Below are 15,185 nucleotides of genomic sequence, written 5' to 3'. Positions count from 1 at the left end.
GAGCAAAAATGGAGACTTTTATTCATTTATTCTTTATAAACCCAAGTTTATTCTATAAAGCAAAAAACTTCATTCCTCATAAACTAATCCCATTTGAAACTGAAGTATTCAGTTAATCCTGCATATGATAGTGAAAAAATAATTATTGTTAGTCACATTTGATCAACATATACACAAAATATGAAAATACACACAAAAATATAAATAAAAGGAGGAGGAGAAGGGGAGAGCTTACGTGCTGCAATCAATGTTTGGATCGATTGGCACAGGAACGGGGACATTACATAACTGTGGGACTTGTTTAGCTTTCTCAGGCAACACACCATAACTCGTAAAAGCACTTTTGAAACAATTACAGAGCTCTTGACGTATCTCTTTAGTGTTAGCCTCTGAGTTCAAACTTGCTACCGCTACGCAACACTGAACACTGGGCGTTGGGATGGGAGTAGTGAAAAAAGGTAGGCAAGGCAACAGACTAAGTAGAGATTGGGTGCAATCAATAGCTTGCACCGAGTTCGCACTAACGCCAAAAATCACTAAACAAACAATGCAGATTGATCGAGCCATGGTTTGGTTTGGCATTCTCACAAACTCCTACAAAAGTTTTGGGCTATGCCTATCAAGATTTGTTGCTAATGTGAGGAATGTAGCATGTGTGTGTACTCTATTTATAGTGTTTGCTAATTGGCATTAGCAATTAATAGAGCTATTTATTTCCTTATTTCATTTAGGATATTTTTGATTTAGAATTGAATATATATTTATATGGTTTAAAGGGTGTATTTACTTTACTTTGCATGTGTAAGGATATGCATTTTAATATGTGGGATTTTGATTGGAAGGTAGATTATATATATGGGATGGAATTTACAATCAATCATTCTTTTTCATTTTTTGGTGATCCCCTAACATATTAGAATTGATTTTATCCCTCATATTGATTACTCATCCTTTGCATTCCATTGTATATTAATTTGTTATAATTTCAAATGATAACACTACATTTATATTCTACAAATTTGTGAAATATCATTAGGGGTGGCAAAACTCTATCCAGTCCGAATGATCAAATTTGTCCGACCAAAATTAAATTAAGTTTGGACATAAGTTATATGTCCGAAATTTGGGTCCAAAAAATTATACTGCCCGGTTTAAAACCGGGTTCGGGTCTAAACACAACGGTTTACTTGTTCGGATCCTAACCGGGATTAATTTATTCTCCGGTTTACTTGTCTGGATTTAAACTAATCTAAATTTGGTCAATTAATTAGTACGTCTGAAATCCGATCCGGATTAGGGTCCGGGCATGTACATGTTTCATAAACATGTAATGTCGTCCAACTTGGGATCGATTTTTTGCCACCCCTAGTTATCATTAAAACAAATTAACTTTCCATAATATTAAGTAATAAAATAAAATTATCAATTCACACCATGATATTACTTAATAAATTCCTAAAATAGATGGTTGAATGATAGCCTCAATCCACACCTTAAGGAGCCAAACAAAGAAATAAGCACAATTGAGATGCCATGGAGATAAATTCCAAAACTTGACGAGGAATCAAGCACCTTAACATAATATGAATTGAACTTTCACTAGACACCTTACAAATAGGACAAGATTTGCTGGTCCAAAAAGAGAGATTATGGAAGCCAAACTTTCTCTAGTTGGAAGAAATATATCCCACACCCATTTCCATACGATCAATTGAAGGTAGGCGTGAACATCTTCTCCCACTCCTTCTGGGGTAGGGGACTATAATAAGCAAGGACAACACCATTTTCATCAAGCATATGATATGCAACTTTAACTAAGAAATCACCTTTAGGTTTAATGCAACTTTTAATAACTAAAAGAGTTGTCACAATCCAATTCGGTCATTCATAGTTCAAACATTCCAATATAGTAATTCAATATTGAAATCCTTCCAACATAATCACTCACTCGGGTAGATTTTAGCCCTCTTATGATAGTCAACTCGTCGATGTGACATAAAAAGTCAATATTTATATTTTTAGTTGATATGTCATGACAAAATGGTGACTTTGGTATTTTTGTTTTTTTTCAAAAGTATATATAATGACACATAGAAAAAGCAAACGCAAAAAAAATTAAAACACCCAAATTCCAATTATTCTCCTTACACGGTTGCCACCATCTCGATAGCCAAAATTATCGTCTGACAATGATTTCGGATGACCGACCATTCAAGACACTTTTCCCAACCTCTACAAGCAAAACCCGACCATCCTAGACTGCCAACAACCATCAATTTAGCTGAAAATTACTTGGAAGTCGTGGACTTTCTAAATGAAAATTTCCTCAATCCGACTGCCGGTGACAACTGACACTAGAAGTAGGTCGACAGGCTAGAGGGCTTCTAAACTCATCGATAGGGCGGTCTAAACAGTCGTTGAAAATCACGGACTCGGTTCTGACCCATTTAGGTACCCACAACCCAAATTCATTACTAAAATTTAAAAGTGTCACAATTTTAATCGTTGATTTGTTGTTTTTTTTTTGTCTTAGGATGGTGGAGAAGTTTGAAGAATTTTGGGGCCTTGGGTCCGTGGTTCCAGAGGCACTTGAGGATCAGATGATGCCATTGACAAGAGCTGGTTGTCCATTGAATGGAATAGGAGTGGCAGAGCGATGGTGAAGTGGTGGTGACAGTGGTGTGTGAGTACCTTGACCGTGGAATCGTTTTAGACAGCGACTTGAATTAAAATTTAGGTTTTTTTAGATGGAACGGAAGATAGATAAACTTACAATTTTTATTATTTTTTAATTTAAAAATTATGAAAAATAAAAAAAAAGTATTCACATAATCAAATTAGGGATAAGCATAGTTTTGTAATTTTAGAGGTGGATATTAAAATTGACATTAATTCAGTTAATTAATTGAAACTACACGTTAACCAATCACAATCATATTAAAGCCCCCGGCCGGCCGGCCCGCGCCCGCGACAATCAAAGTAATCCTTGAGGCTAAAGCGACGTCGTATTACGGCGACCACCTGTCGCCTTGATTGAAGGCTTGAAAGTGGAAGCACAGCGCCAACAGAAGATTAAAATTAAAAAAGCGATAAACGCTCTTTTAGATTTCAAATTTCTCATTATCGCTTTTCAGGTACGCCCTGCCCTCTTTCCTTTAAATTTTCAAATTTCAACATCCGAAGTCTCTCAAGCATTAACTTCATTCCCTAATCGAGAGTAGAGATCGGTTACTGTTAGAAAAATGGAGATCGCTTCAGGTCCCTTGAATTCGTGCTCAAAGGAGCACCAACAGATCTACCAGCAATGGTTCAGTGTAGCCGATTCAGGTTTCCATCTCTCTCTCGCTTAAATACTTGTCTCTGAACATTTATTTTTGTTTTTTTGTTGATTTGAACATGAATTGATTGATTTGTGTAGATGGAGACGGTCGTATCACTGGAAACGACGCCACAAATTTCTTTGCTATGTCGAAGCTTTCTCGGCAAGAATTGAAGCAGGTAATCGATACTTATAGAAACTCAAAACACCGATTTCATATCTGTTTCTATAGATCGTACGACATTTGAAGAGTTCTGGTCTTTACAGTTGCTTTCTGCGATGTAGATGATACTGTTGATGGTTAATAGTAACTCAAACAAACTAGAATATAGTGTTTTGAGTTATTTGTGACTGACATTGATGTGAATTTTGTGGTGGTTTTGATGACTTCGAGTTGATTTCATAATTGTTATCTGTTGCTTGTGGTATTTTGAGTATATTGTTGGCGTGCCCTTCAGTGTTAGTAGACTTTATCGTCTTGACTAAGTTTCATATCATATTGCCTCTGATTTGTTTCCAAAGGTTTGGGCCCTTGCTGATTCTAAACGACAAGGATTTCTAGGATTTTCAGAGTTCATTGCAGCAATGCAGGTTGTGATATCAAGTCATTTTCCGCTGGATCTTATTAATAGTAACGCGTGCGATTTTGTCTTTAAATTCGTAATTTTGTTAATGTGCAGTTGATTTCTTTGGCACAAGCCGGAAAAGAATTAACTGCAGATGTCCTTAAAAATGGAGGCAAGCACAAGGAAAAAGATATTTTGCTTTTATTCACTGCTATTTCTTGTATATGATTTTGTTTGACCTAATCAATTTACCTTTTTGGTTGTGACAGATTTCACGGGGACCATTGAACCTCCATCGATGGAAGGTTTAGATGCCTCGCTTGCTGTAAGTAGTCTTCCTTGCCTGCCTTTGTAAAGTGAAGTATTTGACAGGAATCACTCAAATGTATTGTTTTCTTGCCTTCTTCTTTTCCAGAAACACAAGCCAGCAATATATGTTGAGCCTGAAATTAATGGTCAGACATTTTCTTATATTTCAGCATTATAAGTATAGGCTACATTGTTTAATTACTGTTCAGTTAAATAAGTCTCCTTTTGAATGATGTAGGTTCTAGTCCTCTCAAACCATCACCACAAGCTCAGTGGTTTAGTTCCAAAACTACAAAGAGGGTAATTTTTCTATCTCAATGTGTGTCTGAATGGTCCTCATTATTCCTCTTTTCCTTCATTTTTTTGGTTTCCCCTCTTGAGAGCAATTGCATCTGGTCTATTTACTTGCTAACTTTTGTCTTCTTATAATGTTATACATTTGGTATTTTGGTATACTTTTCAATGTAACTTTATACTAACTGTGCTCCATTCATGCACTCGGGTGGTTTGCAATGTAGCACTATTACTTTCCTAGTGCTCTTTCTTTGTACCAAGTAGGAGTTGATGAATACGTATGTTTCTTGGAAGAAATTAATTTGATGGAAAACATAATATACACTCTGCATTCCTGAGTATGCTCTTTTTTTTTTTAAATTTTCTCGAAAAATTTGTTGCCTGATGAGTCCTCTTCTCCTTTTTGTCCTTTTTCTATATTTTTTCCTTGTCAGATATCTCTGAATGCAGTGACTTCCATAATCGATGGCTTGAAGAGATTGTACATCGAAAAGCTAAAGCCATTGGAAGTTACCTATCGTTTTAATGATTTTGTATCTCCTCTACTGGTGAGTGGACTAACAAATGATTTAAATTTTCTGCGTAATACATTCTCATTGGTTAAATGCAACAGTCTATTCTAGGAGAATATAGGCTTGTGGCTTAGCTTGATGTGTTTTCTATGTAGATAATTTGAAATTGGTTTGGGCTTTTGCCTTGCAGACTAACAGTGATTTCGATGCCAAACCGATGGTTATGCTTTTGGGTCAGTATTCTACCGGAAAAACAACGTTTATAAAACATTTGCTTAAGTGTGACTACCCAGGTTAGCTTACTATTTTAATCTTCTCTCTCTCTTTTTGATTTGAAATTTTAAGGCACGGCGAGGGTATTGCTGCTTGATATATAATTGTCTTCTTTTCCTGCAGGAGCTCACATAGGACCAGAACCTACAACAGACAGATTTGTTGTTGTGATGGTATAAGAATCTAAATTATACCGAACTTCTTTTTTTCCGGTCATTTCAGTTGTGAGATTTACACCCATTTTAGTTTTAAATTTAGAGAGGTTTTTGTTTAGGTGTAGAATGTATCAGGTTCTATATCTTTGATGATGAGCTCGTTTGTTGTCCCTTTTCGGACCAATTTGTTTGTGATTGTAATTTCTAGGTTTTGTTATTGTTTCAACTTCCACGTTGATGAATTTTCTTTTATTATCATTGTTTGAGTTGTTTCTTTATATTTGAGCCTATCTGCCTCATCTTTTTGTATTGTTCTAACAAGGATCCTCTTTGGACAAAATTCTGAATATGTCCATTTAGAGGGCTCATATTTGTTATTGCCGGATTGAAGTAGATTTTATTTCTGTTGTGTTCCCCGCCCAAATGTTTCCTTTTAGTTTTCTATTAGGTATGGGTCACATCCCATTGTCCTTTTGATTGCAGTCTGGAGCTGATGAAAGGAGTATACCTGGGAATACTATTGCTGTTCAGGCTGATATGCCATTCAGTGGTTTGACAACATTTGGTGGAGCTTTCTTGTCGAAATTCGAGTGTTCTCAAATGCCACATCCGGTTGGCTTTCGCATCCTTAATTGGATTGTTCTCAATTAGTATATGTACTTATATATACAATTTTTGGCATTGCCAATGTATGTGCTCTGCAGTTGCTAGATCAAATTACATTTGTGGACACTCCTGGGGTGTTATCTGGTGAAAAGCAACGGACACAAAGGAGCTATGATTTTACTGGGGTTATCTCATGGTTTGCAGCAAAATGTGATCTAATTCTTCTCCTGTTTGATCCTCATAAACTTGATATCAGTGATGAATTCAAGCGTGTGATTTCGTCTTTGCGTGGCAATGATGACAAGATACGCGTTGTTCTGAATAAAGCGGACCAAGTTGATACGCAACAGGTATTAGTTTTATGCTCTTTTCCCTTTGTCCTTGATTCTAAAATATTATGCATCAATTCCAACCTGTTTAATAACCAATATCACTTTATAGTTGATGAGAGTTTATGGAGCGCTGATGTGGTCACTTGGAAAAGTTCTGAATACTCCAGAGGTTGTGCGTGTTTACATTGGGTATGTGCTCTGCTTTGAGATGTTTGTTTTAACTTTTAACAAACTTAAGTTATTAACTTGTCATGTGGGAAGCCACTGTGATGTTAAGAGTTTGTATTCACTTTTGTGTAGTGAGATGCATCATGCTTGTAATGTAAGTGATAAAAAGGCTCTATTGTTTCACTGTTAATGTTTTTTGTTTATCACACAATATTTGGTTTGACCATTCAACACTTCATATTGAGATATTACTGGGAATATTTTTCAATTTCTGTTTACTGTGTTTGGTTCTAAATTCTAATTACCTACCCAATTCCAATGGAAATTGCTGATTAATGTTTGATAGCACTATTCTTGACCTTTTTTTGCTTGCTATAAATTTGCGACTTTTCACTTTCATGCATATCTAATATCAATTGTTACATTCTAAGTGTCCCTATTTTTGGTTTCGCAGCTCGTTCAATGATAAACCTATCAATGAAGCAACTGTTAATCCTATGTTCCGAGAACTCTTTGAGAAGGAGCAATATGATCTCCTCATGGACTTAGTCGATATCCCAAAGAAAGCTTGTGATCGTCGTGTATGTTCACCCTCCACACCTAATATGATTGTTTTGTAACTTATCCAAGCATGTGCATTTGCCAGACATGCTTGTTTTTATATGTTACCTCTACATGCTTGTGAATGGGTCTTCTACATATCTCTGTATTACAGATCAACGAATTTGTAAAGCGTGCTAGAGCTGCCAAGATGCATGCCTATATAATTAGCCATCTTAAGAAAGAGATGCCGGCAATAATGGGCAAAGCTAAGGCTCAGCAACGCCTTATAGACAATCTGCAAGACGAATTCGCAAAGGTTTTTCTCTTTCTACAACTTACATTGTGCTGTTATTACGTTGTGCAATAGCATATGCATGCTAACAACTATGACTTACGCGTAACAGGTACAAAGGGAGTTCCATCTACCAGTTGGGGATTTCCCAAATATTGAGCACTTCAAGGAGGTTTTGAATGGTTATAGCATAGACAAATTTGAAAAGTTGAAGCCTAAAATGATTCAAACTGTTGATGACATGCTTGGTTATGACATCCCGGAGCTCTTGAAGAATTTCAGGAATCCTTATGATTAAAATGATCTACAAATCATATTAAGATCTTGAGCTTTATTTACTATTGCTATTTGTTGTTTTGCAAATCAATTTTTTTTTTTTTTGTGTTCCAACATGTACATTATCCAATGTTGTTAGTACCTAAATCGACTTGGTTGGGTAATGTGGTTGGCCATATATATGCAATAGCCTTTGCTCTCGTGTTCCTCTTTAGAAATGAAGTCGCAGATTACTGCTGTTATTCCCAGATATTGAATAATTTTCCTTTCCTAATGATTGGCTGCTGGACCTTTTCTCTATAGCCAATCATTAAGAAAGGTACAAGGTAAGTAAACTGGTAACTAATCAGTCTAATCCTCTCAGTGGCCATGTGCTAGGCCGAATGCCCAATTCAACTTGTACTAAGGAGGTAGTGTACTGTACTTGTTTGATGACTCAAGTTTAAGTCTAACTTGATTGTTCAACGGACAAGTTTGGTGGCGTCAACGAACTAAATGCTCAAATGGAGTTTTTTTTACCAAAATATACCTAATATTAAAACTACATTGGGCTTAATTATCCAAAAAAAAAAAATTGATGCTTAATTATGGCTGTAGTAGCTGAATTGAAGCACAAAATTTTTTTATTCCGAATATATTCGGATATACCACTTACTTGCACATATTTTACCAATTTTGTTCGTGAATCCCAATGAAACGACTAGTGGCATGGCCGGTCTTATCATCGAAAGACAGTTAGACAGAACAGGAAGCTTAAATAAATCAACATATTTTTGTCTTTTTACAAAATATATAGATAAATCAGTCCCTGTAACTCTGTTTATTTTGCAGTGAAAGGAGAAAGAGATGGAGAAGACGAGTAAGATTGGGAGGAGATTTGAAGGCAAGGTTGCTATCGTGACTGCTTCGACTCAGGGAATTGGGTTCGGCATCGCCCAACGCCTCGGTTTGGAAGGTGCCTCTGTTGTTGTTTCTTCGCGTAAGCAGGTATTGGGTCCTTTTTTTATTGATTCCCCTGTTCAAGTATTAAGGCCTGATTATCTGGGTTCCTTTCTTCTGTTTCGCTAACAACTTAAATTTGATCGATATGGATCAATACTGGTACTTTTTTCAGATTTTCTATGTTCTTTGTTTCTTGATTGCATATATGGTTTTAGGTATTATGGGACGATGAAAGATATCAAATTTGTTAAATAATTAATCAAGTGTAGCTTCGTGGAAAGGTTGGGGATTGCGATTTATATTAATTTGGTTTTTCGATTTCCACTGAATAAGAAGAAATTCGATTTGTTGAAGCTAGTTGGCTAAATTGGACTCAGTTGGGTGGAGAAATTTTGATTTTATCTTCATGTCTGGATAATTCGCTTGCTATCAAGTTTGGATACCTTCTCCTTTGTCTAGTTAATGTGAGAACTTCATTGGCCTTGTATTCTAGTTCAATGGAAGTTTGGTATTCTTGGATCAAAAAATTTGGAGACAGAACTCCATAATATTCCCACTTCTCTTTCATCTTCTGACCTTTATTGGATGTTTTATTTTGCTTTTATGTAGCTTGGATGTCTATATTTTGTTTTTATTTAAAGCTGATTTGTTTGCGGTTAATCAAAATGTTCCAGGAAAATGTAGATGAGGCAGTTCAAAAGCTCAAGGCTCAGGGTATTGAAGTGTTTGGTATTGTCTGTCACGTATCAAATGCACAACAAAGGAAGAATCTTATTGACAAGACTGTTCAGGTGAGAAATAATGGCTTACTTTTTAATCTTTTAGGGTATCCAAATCTAGGGAGAATATGTGTTCACATCAGAAGTCTTAGGCATCTATATCTTCTTACATTATGACTTAGTTGGCCAGTAAGTTTTGGCTAATTGGCTTGATCTGTTTTGTTTAGTCACTACTTGGTGAAGGGACCTCGATAATGTACGAGATAGTATCTAATCACATTCTTTGGAGGGAAGACTCTAATATGATTTTCAGCTAATAAGTGGATGCATGTGACATACATATTCTATGGATTCAACCATTTGGCTGGGGTTTTCTCCACTTACCCCGGGGTTACTGTGAATTATTAGTTTCTTTGGCTTTAGTGTTTGGTTTAGTTGTCAGTTCTTTTTTTGGTGTGAAGATGTTGTAGAAGGTAAGACTCCAGTCTTAACCGACTGTTATATGTGGTTAATTGCTTTGATCTCAGAAATATGGAAGAATAGATGTGGTTGTTTCCAATGCTGCTGCCAATCCAACCATTGATCCCATCTTGCAAATGAAAGAATCTCTCATTGACAAGCTATGGGAAATTAACGTCAAAGCCTCTATCCTTCTTCTACAGGTAATTTATTTTACATTTAGGAATCAAAAGTGAGCAAATTACTATGCAACGGGCATGCTATTAGCCTTTTACTGGATGCCAAGCCAATGAGATTGTTAGCAAATTATCTAGATGTCTTTGCATGGATGGATCACATGATTCACATCAGATATTAGGATAGATAACCCATGTCAAAATTAGCCTGATTGTCGGGTAGTTTGTCAATCACAGTCCTCAATTTTGTTTGTTGTTTTTTGCTACTTGTAATTGTTGAAATTATCTGCACATTCTGCAGGATGCAGCTCCTCACTTGCAGAAGGGTTCCTCAGTTGTTCTTATTTCCTCCATTGCTGGTTATCAACCGCAGACTACCCTGACTATGTATGGGGTGACTAAGACAACCCTTCTAGGACTTACCAAGGTCTGGCATCTATTTTTATCCCTCTTTCTTCTTTCTAGAACTTAAAAATCAGAGATAAGAATCGTGCTGTTTTCTCTTTGTTTCTTTATACGGTATGATGTTTGTCTAATATTCTTAAGTTAGACATATATGTATATACTGTGCCAATGATTTCTTAATATTTTTGTTTTCTATGACAATTCATAGATTGATTGCCTTTTCTCTTAAGATGATAGATCAATTTTCTTTTGTGTTGATTATTCTTTAGGCACTTGCAGCGGAGATGGCACCTGATACTCGTGTAAACTGTTTAGCTCCTGGTTTTGTACCTACTCATTTTGCTGATTTCCTTATAAAGGATGAAGCAGCGGTGAGTACATATTTGCTAGCTTGCTTATGACAATAATGTCCCCAATATTACCTTTCCTGTGGCTGGATAAGTGGATATAAATTTGTCTCTTGCAGAGAAATGAAATCGAGGGGAAAACCTTGCTTAATAGGCTCGGTACCACACAAGACATGGCTTCTGCCACTGCGTTTTTGGCATCAGATGATGCTTCTTACATAACCGGAGAAACACTGGTGGTCGCTGGAGGGATCCCATCCAGACTCTAGTCACTTCTTCGCGCTTATTTAAGAAATCTTCTCTTGTTTGAACCAGCATAATAATACAGTTCACCTATCCTGTCTTTTCCTCCATTTAAGTATATCAAAGTTTGTTTCTTGACTTTCTTCTGTGTCTTGACATTGATGATGCAACATATATCGCTGTTGTGAGACTGCGAATGGTTATGAACACCAATTTCCTTGAATTGCATATACAAAGACATTCTTAACTTTTGAAGATAAAAGTTATCTTATGGTTAATCTCTACGAAAATGATAAACGTCTGAGTAGTGGTGGATCACTGGATCCCAATTATCCCCGCTATTGTGTTTGAGATACAGAATCCAATAGTTGGTATAACTGGAATACTATCCAAGCCATAGTTTGGTGAAGAGAAAAGATGACAGTAGCATCACCAGCTACACATATGCCTTGCACAACATAAACATACTTGGGATCCTTACTACTTACAAGGAAGCTTTAGACAATCAAACCATACGAACCTCGCAGTATATACATGAAAGCCAAAACTAGTGGCGACTATATGAAAATACAGCATATTCTAACTCCTTGAGCGGGATTACCCTTTCTCCTTGTGGATTCTAGTAGGAATCCCAAACGCATAACACCATCATAGATTGTTGCATGATCTTCGGTCTTCCAGCTCTGCGTCGTCCGTTTTCATACACTTGACTTGAGAACCCTTACAAGAACAGATGGTGTTCGAAGCTTCCATCAGTTACGTCCTTTTCATATGTACTCGTAGCACCAAGTTTGAAACAAATTAAAATGGATACGTAATATCTACACAGGAACAACATCAGCATTCTGATTATCATCACATATCAGTACAAGACCTTCAACGTAGGTTGGAAGGAGGCCTCGGAACCACTGACAACCAGTTGAGACAGGCTCTTGTGGTGGAACAATCATTAGAACACTATCATGGCGACGGACAACACCCATCACACTCACAGTGCTTCCTTCCTTGATATATCTGATAACAAGAAATGCACAATTACCAGCATTGAAGTTGGCATTTATTATGAATACGGAAAAAAAAATCAAGGAACTAATCAATCATTTCCCATGCCCTTTTGCTGAATATGAACTTAAAACGGCAGACAATCGACATTGAAACCAAGATGACAAATAACAGAGACAATTTTTTTCAATTTCATACCCTTCCTTCAGACGCATCATTCGGTCATCGTTAGAGAGGCTGCGATTGGCTAACCACTGTAAGAAGCCCGGGGACAAATCTCTGTTCTCCTTCCTTACATCAACTACTGTAGCTGGTTTGATAAATGGTGCAACCTTAGCTCCATAGCCCGCTTTAACTAATGCTCTTAACCCAGACTGAAAGTCTGATATGTAGAAATCAGCCACATATTTCTGTTCAAAAGAAGCAATAGATAAGCTGTCAATATGAAAAAGAACTAGTTGGTCAATTCCCTATCAAAGACATCTCAGAAAGAATAATTTAATGTTATCCATAGATAATCAAATACCAACAGCCAGTGTGACATTCCATATTGCAACCTTCGCCAAACTAAGGAAAGTGAAAAAAAAATAAAAAAAAACTGCATTATCCTTAAATTTTAAGATACGCCGTTTTTACAACAGGAAGAGCTCCGCAGGTTAACATTAATGGTTTAACATACAAAATTGAAAAATGCCATGTGACACTGTGCCAAAGCGTGATCAAGGTGAATGTACTAGCTACGAAAGCCAATGGCCAGCCCAGAGTTTAATATTATGCAAATGTTCATATTTTGCTAAAAAGGTGAAAGATGAAAGGCATATAAATGCAAAGACGTTCGCGAGTCTAAATGATTTCTAAGTCAGGAACAACGCAAAATGAGGCCTCAACAATGGTGTTAATATGAGTTGTTTTGGGCCTTGAGCTTTCCTAAAACCATGCATTACCCTCACGTACGCCATGCAATGTATGTTAAATGTTCTTCAATACCTAAAGTGAACCCAAATTTCTTTTTTTCCTTCCTTTGACATCTTGATCATCATAATGCTAAATGCAAATTAATTAACTTGAAACTAGATTCCAATTTACCAAGCTTCCAATTACCATTTAGAATTGACAATGTGAGAAGTTCAACAGACTAACCTCCGAGTGTCTAGACCCCCACGAGAAGCAGCGGTGCTTGGGATTCGCAGATTTTCCACCCCATCCTTTATATTCATATAACTCTGTGGAAACATATACACACCTAGGAACTTGCTGGTAAGACGATTCCAAAGGAATACTGCCACAGGTGACAACCTGTGACAAGAAGTTCCAAGATACATAAATGATATGGTTCCTCAAAAGAAAGTACATAAAAGAATCAGGAGTCCTGTTAGGTATTTTATTTGTTTCCAAATTGATTCAAGCCCAACTTTTTTTCCATAGCGCCTTCAACGAGTGAGTTACAAAAGCTTAGTTCCTGACAAGTTGGTCAACTACTGGTAAAATCCACATCCCACGAATACAGAACACAAGTTTGTGTTGAAAGAGGTCAATCACCCACCAATAGCTAATCAAATTGAGTTAATTGAACAGAAGCTATAGCAACATGAAAAAAAAGTGAAGTTTTCACATTCATTGCATGTACTACACGAATAACAGAGAACTTCATCTACCATCATCTAATAACGTAAAATACAATTCTGATTCTTCCTTGTTCAGTTCCTGCCAAGCTTTTAAAAGCTGGGTTAGGCGCCATATGTGATCATCAATTGAATCGTTTGTTCAGAGACATTCAAAGAGGCAATTCAGTATGGACAACAAAATTGCCGATATTTTCATCTAAAATATTCCTACTGCAAAGTGAATTAACTTGAGGTGGTGTGTGAAATACAAATATCAATTTCCATGAATCATTTAATGATTTCAAATCATAAACCATACTCCATAACGACTGGCAAAAGAAAACTAGAGCTAAAGAAGTCAAGCTGAGGGCTCTAAATCCAAATTACTTCAATATCAATCCAGCATCATCTTTGGAAACAACCTGTATAGAATTTTATCCTTTAACCTTGAAAGAAGCAAATTCTGGTCCCCTAAAGATTCAAATCACAACATCCAATCTCCAGCTTCCCTTTTCGATAGTTTTGATTGCTTAACAAAGAAACCTTGATTAAGCTCGATAAAAGGTCCTTGTTCCCATTGCTGACAACACTAATCATTTAACTTGGAATATTTAATCACACAAAAAGTTCTAAATACCAGAACTAGACCTCATCCTTCAAAGGTATTAACAAAGTCCTCTCTTTTTTTATATTGACCATTTATTATTAATAACAAACAATGAGCATGAACCAATCATTATATCTAAATTAAGCTCATTATACATAATTAAGAGTACATAAACTATGAATGGAAAAGGAAAGCACTTTAATGGCTTACCCCAGTGACCTTCACGAACTGTCCATCAATGGCGCCTCTAAGCTCCGTCTCAGGGAATCTCTTAACAAACCCTAACAACCCTCGCATTCCCCATGCACAGTTCCAGACGATCCCCAAAAAAATAGGCACCAAAATAGCCCCCACAGCCACCAGGATTATGACCTTTTTAACCGCCACCATCAAGAACGCACCGACAAGGAGCGCCGTAGCCACCGCCACTATCACCACCCACACCACCGCCCTCGAAACCCTAAACCCCACTTTCACGTCCTCCGTCAGACTCGTCACTGCCGACCCATAAACCACCTTGGAAGACCCGGAAACAGAGCCGGAACCGTCGAGCTGCCCCGAGCGACGGAGTGGGCCAGACCCCAATGGGTAGGAAACCAGAGGGCCGGAGGTGATAAGACCAGTGGGCTGGAGTGGAACCGCCATGGGGCCAGAGGACTTCTTAATTGGGCCAGAACTGGGCCCGGATCGGAGTGATCCACTGTTGCTGGACGAGGAGTGACGAGAGGGTTTCGAATGTGGAGGATTGCGGTTCTCACCGACGGGGATGTCGAACATTTTACCTAGCTCACCGGATTTCTTAACGTCACCGCCGGTGTATGGTACTGCCCGTGAACCCATTGTAGGCTGCCTCTCCTTGAGCTGGTCTGGCCGGCCCGAGACATAAAGGCCGTTACTTAGCTGGTGTGATGGGATCCTAGTCCCCATTTCGGGAAGTTTGAGAGGTACTGTTTAGTGAGAGTAACAAAGATAACAGACAGACAGGCAGAGAGAGAGAGAGAGAGAGAGTGAGTGTGTGTGCGCGCTTCTAGTGTTC

General features: G+C 37.4%; 4 protein-coding genes across 5 annotated transcripts; 2 read left to right on the top strand and 2 right to left on the bottom strand.

Annotated features, from left to right (window-relative positions):
- Positions 1–108: 108 nt before the first annotated feature.
- LOC119987787 (non-specific lipid-transfer protein-like) lies at positions 109–567 on the bottom strand. The gene is made up of 2 exons (XM_038832701.1): positions 236–567; positions 109–118 (listed from the first exon to the last, which is right to left on the bottom strand). The coding sequence occupies exons 1-2, from the start codon at positions 565–567 to the stop codon at positions 109–111; spliced, it is 342 nt and encodes a 113-aa protein (XP_038688629.1).
- A 2,422-nt stretch (positions 568–2,989) lies between these two features.
- LOC119988270 (EH domain-containing protein 1-like) lies at positions 2,990–7,893 on the top strand. The gene is made up of 17 exons (XM_038833242.1): positions 2,990–3,134; positions 3,222–3,327; positions 3,419–3,498; positions 3,842–3,910; positions 4,000–4,057; positions 4,155–4,210; positions 4,301–4,340; positions 4,433–4,494; positions 4,923–5,036; positions 5,191–5,293; positions 5,397–5,446; positions 5,912–6,040; positions 6,133–6,384; positions 6,476–6,555; positions 6,989–7,115; positions 7,250–7,393; positions 7,482–7,893. Exons 2-17 carry the CDS (start codon positions 3,243–3,245, stop codon positions 7,665–7,667), a joined length of 1,635 nt encoding a protein of 544 aa, XP_038689170.1. The 5' UTR covers positions 2,990–3,134; positions 3,222–3,242; the 3' UTR covers positions 7,668–7,893.
- A 536-nt stretch (positions 7,894–8,429) lies between these two features.
- Positions 8,430–11,078, top strand: LOC119989692 (tropinone reductase-like 3). The gene is made up of 6 exons (XM_038835356.1): positions 8,430–8,632; positions 9,262–9,378; positions 9,834–9,968; positions 10,243–10,368; positions 10,616–10,717; positions 10,813–11,078. Exons 1-6 carry the CDS (start codon positions 8,492–8,494, stop codon positions 10,960–10,962), a joined length of 771 nt encoding a protein of 256 aa, XP_038691284.1. The 5' UTR covers positions 8,430–8,491; the 3' UTR covers positions 10,963–11,078.
- A 211-nt stretch (positions 11,079–11,289) lies between these two features.
- On the bottom strand, positions 11,290–15,185 carry LOC119989690 (uncharacterized membrane protein At1g16860-like). Of its 2 annotated transcripts, XM_038835354.1 has the most exons (4): positions 14,360–15,181; positions 13,079–13,234; positions 12,137–12,348; positions 11,290–11,950 (listed from the first exon to the last, which is right to left on the bottom strand). In XM_038835354.1, exons 1-4 carry the CDS (start codon positions 15,074–15,076, stop codon positions 11,758–11,760), a joined length of 1,278 nt encoding a protein of 425 aa, XP_038691282.1. In that variant the 5' UTR covers positions 15,077–15,181; the 3' UTR covers positions 11,290–11,757. The 2 variants fall into 2 exon arrangements, with proteins under 2 accessions (XP_038691282.1, XP_038691283.1); XM_038835355.1 differs by lacking the exon at positions 13,079–13,234 and having other exon boundaries at positions 14,360–15,185.

This window comes from Tripterygium wilfordii, chromosome 21, assembly GCF_013401445.1.
Source record: "Tripterygium wilfordii isolate XIE 37 chromosome 21, ASM1340144v1, whole genome shotgun sequence".
Taxonomy (NCBI): domain Eukaryota; kingdom Viridiplantae; phylum Streptophyta; class Magnoliopsida; order Celastrales; family Celastraceae; genus Tripterygium; species Tripterygium wilfordii.
Note: the sequence above shows the minus strand (reverse complement) of the source record. Positions and strands in the feature narration are given on the sequence as shown.

Excerpts from the sequence above, each read along its gene's own strand:
- LOC119988270 (XM_038833242.1), top strand. The coding sequence starts at position 3,243 with ATGGAGATCGCTTCAGGTCCCTTGAATTCGTGCTCAAAGGAGCACCAA. Across the intron at positions 5,037-5,190 it reads ATTTTGTATCTCCTCTACTG|ACTAACAGTGATTTCGATGC; the intron begins GTGAGTGGACTA and ends TTTGCCTTGCAG. Across the intron at positions 6,041-6,132 it reads GTTCTCAAATGCCACATCCG|TTGCTAGATCAAATTACATT; the intron begins GTTGGCTTTCGC and ends TGTGCTCTGCAG.
- LOC119989690 (XM_038835354.1), bottom strand. The coding sequence starts at position 15,076 with ATGGGGACTAGGATCCCATCACACCAGCTAAGTAACGGCCTTTATGTC. Across the intron at positions 12,349-13,078 it reads GGGGGTCTAGACACTCGGAG|AAATATGTGGCTGATTTCTA; the intron begins GTTAGTCTGTTG and ends TCTTTTGAACAG. Across the intron at positions 11,951-12,136 it reads ATGATGCGTCTGAAGGAAGG|ATATATCAAGGAAGGAAGCA; the intron begins GTATGAAATTGA and ends TCTTGTTATCAG.
- LOC119989692 (XM_038835356.1), top strand. The coding sequence starts at position 8,492 with ATGGAGAAGACGAGTAAGATTGGGAGGAGATTTGAAGGCAAGGTTGCT. Across the intron at positions 8,633-9,261 it reads TTGTTTCTTCGCGTAAGCAG|GAAAATGTAGATGAGGCAGT; the intron begins GTATTGGGTCCT and ends AAAATGTTCCAG. Across the intron at positions 10,718-10,812 it reads TTATAAAGGATGAAGCAGCG|AGAAATGAAATCGAGGGGAA; the intron begins GTGAGTACATAT and ends TGTCTCTTGCAG.
- LOC119987787 (XM_038832701.1), bottom strand. The coding sequence starts at position 567 with ATGGCTCGATCAATCTGCATTGTTTGTTTAGTGATTTTTGGCGTTAGT.